At 42.1% G+C, this 2635-nt stretch overlaps 1 protein-coding gene across 1 annotated transcript in view; it reads left to right on the top strand.

Annotated features, from left to right (window-relative positions):
- Window positions 1–2635, top strand: part of TEX35 (testis expressed 35) — an 8009-nt gene that overhangs the window by 2229 nt on the left and 3145 nt on the right. The window contains exons 4-5 of the mRNA XM_025043990.1: window positions 227–283; window positions 985–1044. Coding sequence (XP_024899758.1) covers window positions 227–283; window positions 985–1044 — 117 coding nt within the window. The remainder of the gene's footprint in view (window positions 1–226; window positions 284–984; window positions 1045–2635) is intronic.

Here is a 2635-nt window from a genome sequence, read left to right as displayed (position 1 = left end):
ATGACCCTCAATCTGAGTTGTTTGTGATTAGATTTAGGCTGTGCCTTTTTCGACAGTCACACCACAGAAGTACCAGGAGACACATGATGTCTGTATGTCCCGTTGACCTATCTTCTTGACAATACCCTTTCTTTCCTCCTTAATGAGAAGTATTTCTCTTTTCCTCTTCTGTCCAGGCCCCAGGATCTTTCCTTTACTCCTTCTCTTCCCTATTTTATTTCCTCAGAATGAACTCAGGGAGGTGAGGGAAGAGCTCAAGGAAAAGATGGAGGAGATAAAACAGGTAAGGGGGTGAGACTCTACAGGACGGGAAGGGAAAGCGTGGGTAGCTTCGAGGGAAATGCAGCTCCTGACTTTGGTGAAGGAGGTCAGGACCTGCACAGAAAAAGCCATCAATGAACTCAGACTGAATCACCTCTTAAGTGCTGGGCAGCTGAGGATAGCTATTTCTTACTTGTTTGAAGCTTAAACCCAATTTTTGACGAGGACTCTCTGACGTCTTATGGATGAGGTTTGGGAGGTATAGTTTTAGTGACAGAGTGAGAGGGGCTTACTGGAATTTGGGGACAGATAGGAGACAATTCCATTCTCCTTATTTGCCTTGCCTGAGCAAGCTGCAGAGCAAGACCTCTCTTCTTGTTTCTATGATGGAACCACCTAGAACGTGCTTATGAAGAAAGAGAATGCTCAGCCAAGAGGTGGCACAGGTGCTGTGGTCTGAGCTCCACATGGAAGCCCTGCACTAGCCTGATCTAAGTTGTGCCAAGGCTGGGCGGTGGTGATGACTTAGTGGTACATGCACCAAAGTCCCCTCATAGACTCCTTGGGAAGAACATGGCTCTATGGCTCTAACAGGCCATCATGAATTCATTCCCTGAGCTTTAACCAGCTCACTCCAGAGGGGCAGCTGCTGCCCTTTGCTTAAAATGCCCCAAAGATGACTCTACAGTCAATAACATGCTCTGTGCCTTTCTTCCTCAATAGATAAAAGACGTAATGGACAAGGATTTTGACAAACTCCAGGAATTTGTGGAGATTATGAAGGTAAGCATTTACCGAGTGCCTTCCACAGGCCGGTGCAACATTAGACTTTACGGAAGGAGATGCCAGAGCCTGCCCTGCAGGTGTTTGCAACTAGTAGGAGACCCAAACTCTGCTGCAAGAAAGAATTAAACGACAAGTACAAGCTAAACGATAACTGGATGTGAGTCAGTTAAGTGTTTGGAGACGTGAGTAGGGAGGGTGGGCTGGAGTAACCAGAAATGCCTTTATAGAGAAAGGGAGTCTTAAGGTGACCCTCAAAGCCTGCATTGGAAGCTTCATGCAAATCTAACCAGAAGGCCATCAAGATTATTTCTGAACTCAACAATCACTAAGAAGATCATCTACATTCTGGAATAGTGGTTCTCAGACTCTGGTGTGTTTCAGAAGCACCAGAAGCACGAATTAGTAAAGCAGAGCCCAGGTCCTTTAGGATGGGGCTTGCAACCTTGCATTTTTTCCATGTTCCCCAGGTGAAAGTTTGAGAACCACCAATGTAGAAGCATAATAGGCAAAAGAAGATATCTACAAATTTTTCAAGAGTTGTTACTACCCCTACCATACATTAGGACTAAACGTCCTAATAAAGCCACAAAAATCAAATTTAGGTGGTATAGCCCCAGAATAACCAGACAAGTGAATGAAAGCAGCCTTGATGAGCCTGGAACAGCCTCTCTGCCAAGAGCGTTCTGAGAATCACTTTTGAGGATCTCTAAAATTTGTACCCCGGGCCCTGGCCCAGGAGAACTGAATGCAAATCTCTCGGGTGGGGCGCACCTGTTAGTGACGCCGACGCTTCTTCCTGGGTGAGAACCAGGACCTCGGCATTTTTGCAGCAGTTACTAACCTTGGCTACAGGTTGGAGTCGCCTGGACTGTGGCTTTCTGCCCAGGCTGCCCGGTCAAAGTTACGATTACATCAGAACCCCTTGGGATGAGGTCCAGGGTCAGCAGTTTTTAGATTTCCGGGTGATTCCATGTACATCCAAGGCTGGGAATCCCAGCTCTATAAAATTTAAAAATATGATAAAGATGATTTTTTTAAATGTCAATGAGAAGGAAAGGATTATTTAATAATATTACCATTTCTTGAATATATGATGAAAAAGCTTAATTCAGTTAACTCTGTGAACTGAAATAGTCTACAAGTGAATTTAAATAATAAAAACCAATGAGAAGAAAGAGTATATAAGTATTTATCCAGATGTTCTAAGCGTAAATACAATGGAAGAAATCACAAAGGGTATATTGATATATTTGACAATATAAAAAATTTTGAAATGATAACAGAAAAGCATCATATACAGAGTTAAAAAGTAAAGCACAGTTTTGGAGAAACAATTTTTCACAAATATGATAGACATAGATAAAAGGTTTTTATCTGTAACATAAGGCCCACACAAATCATTAAGAACCAAATATAAAAACGGGACAAAGGTAGGAACAGACAATCCACAGAAGAGAATATAACTAAAAAGCAATAAACATTAAAAGCGTTTACTTCCTGAGTAATCAAATAAGTGCAAATGAAAACAATAATTAGATAATTGTCGCATTCAAATAAGCAGTTTTAATTTATGACATTTTGGACAAGG

The sequence above is a fragment of the Pteropus alecto genome, unplaced genomic scaffold, assembly GCF_000325575.1.
Source record: "Pteropus alecto unplaced genomic scaffold, ASM32557v1 scaffold101, whole genome shotgun sequence".
Taxonomy (NCBI): Eukaryota; Metazoa; Chordata; class Mammalia; order Chiroptera; family Pteropodidae; genus Pteropus; species Pteropus alecto.
This window is presented reverse-complemented; position numbering and strand designations above follow the sequence as displayed.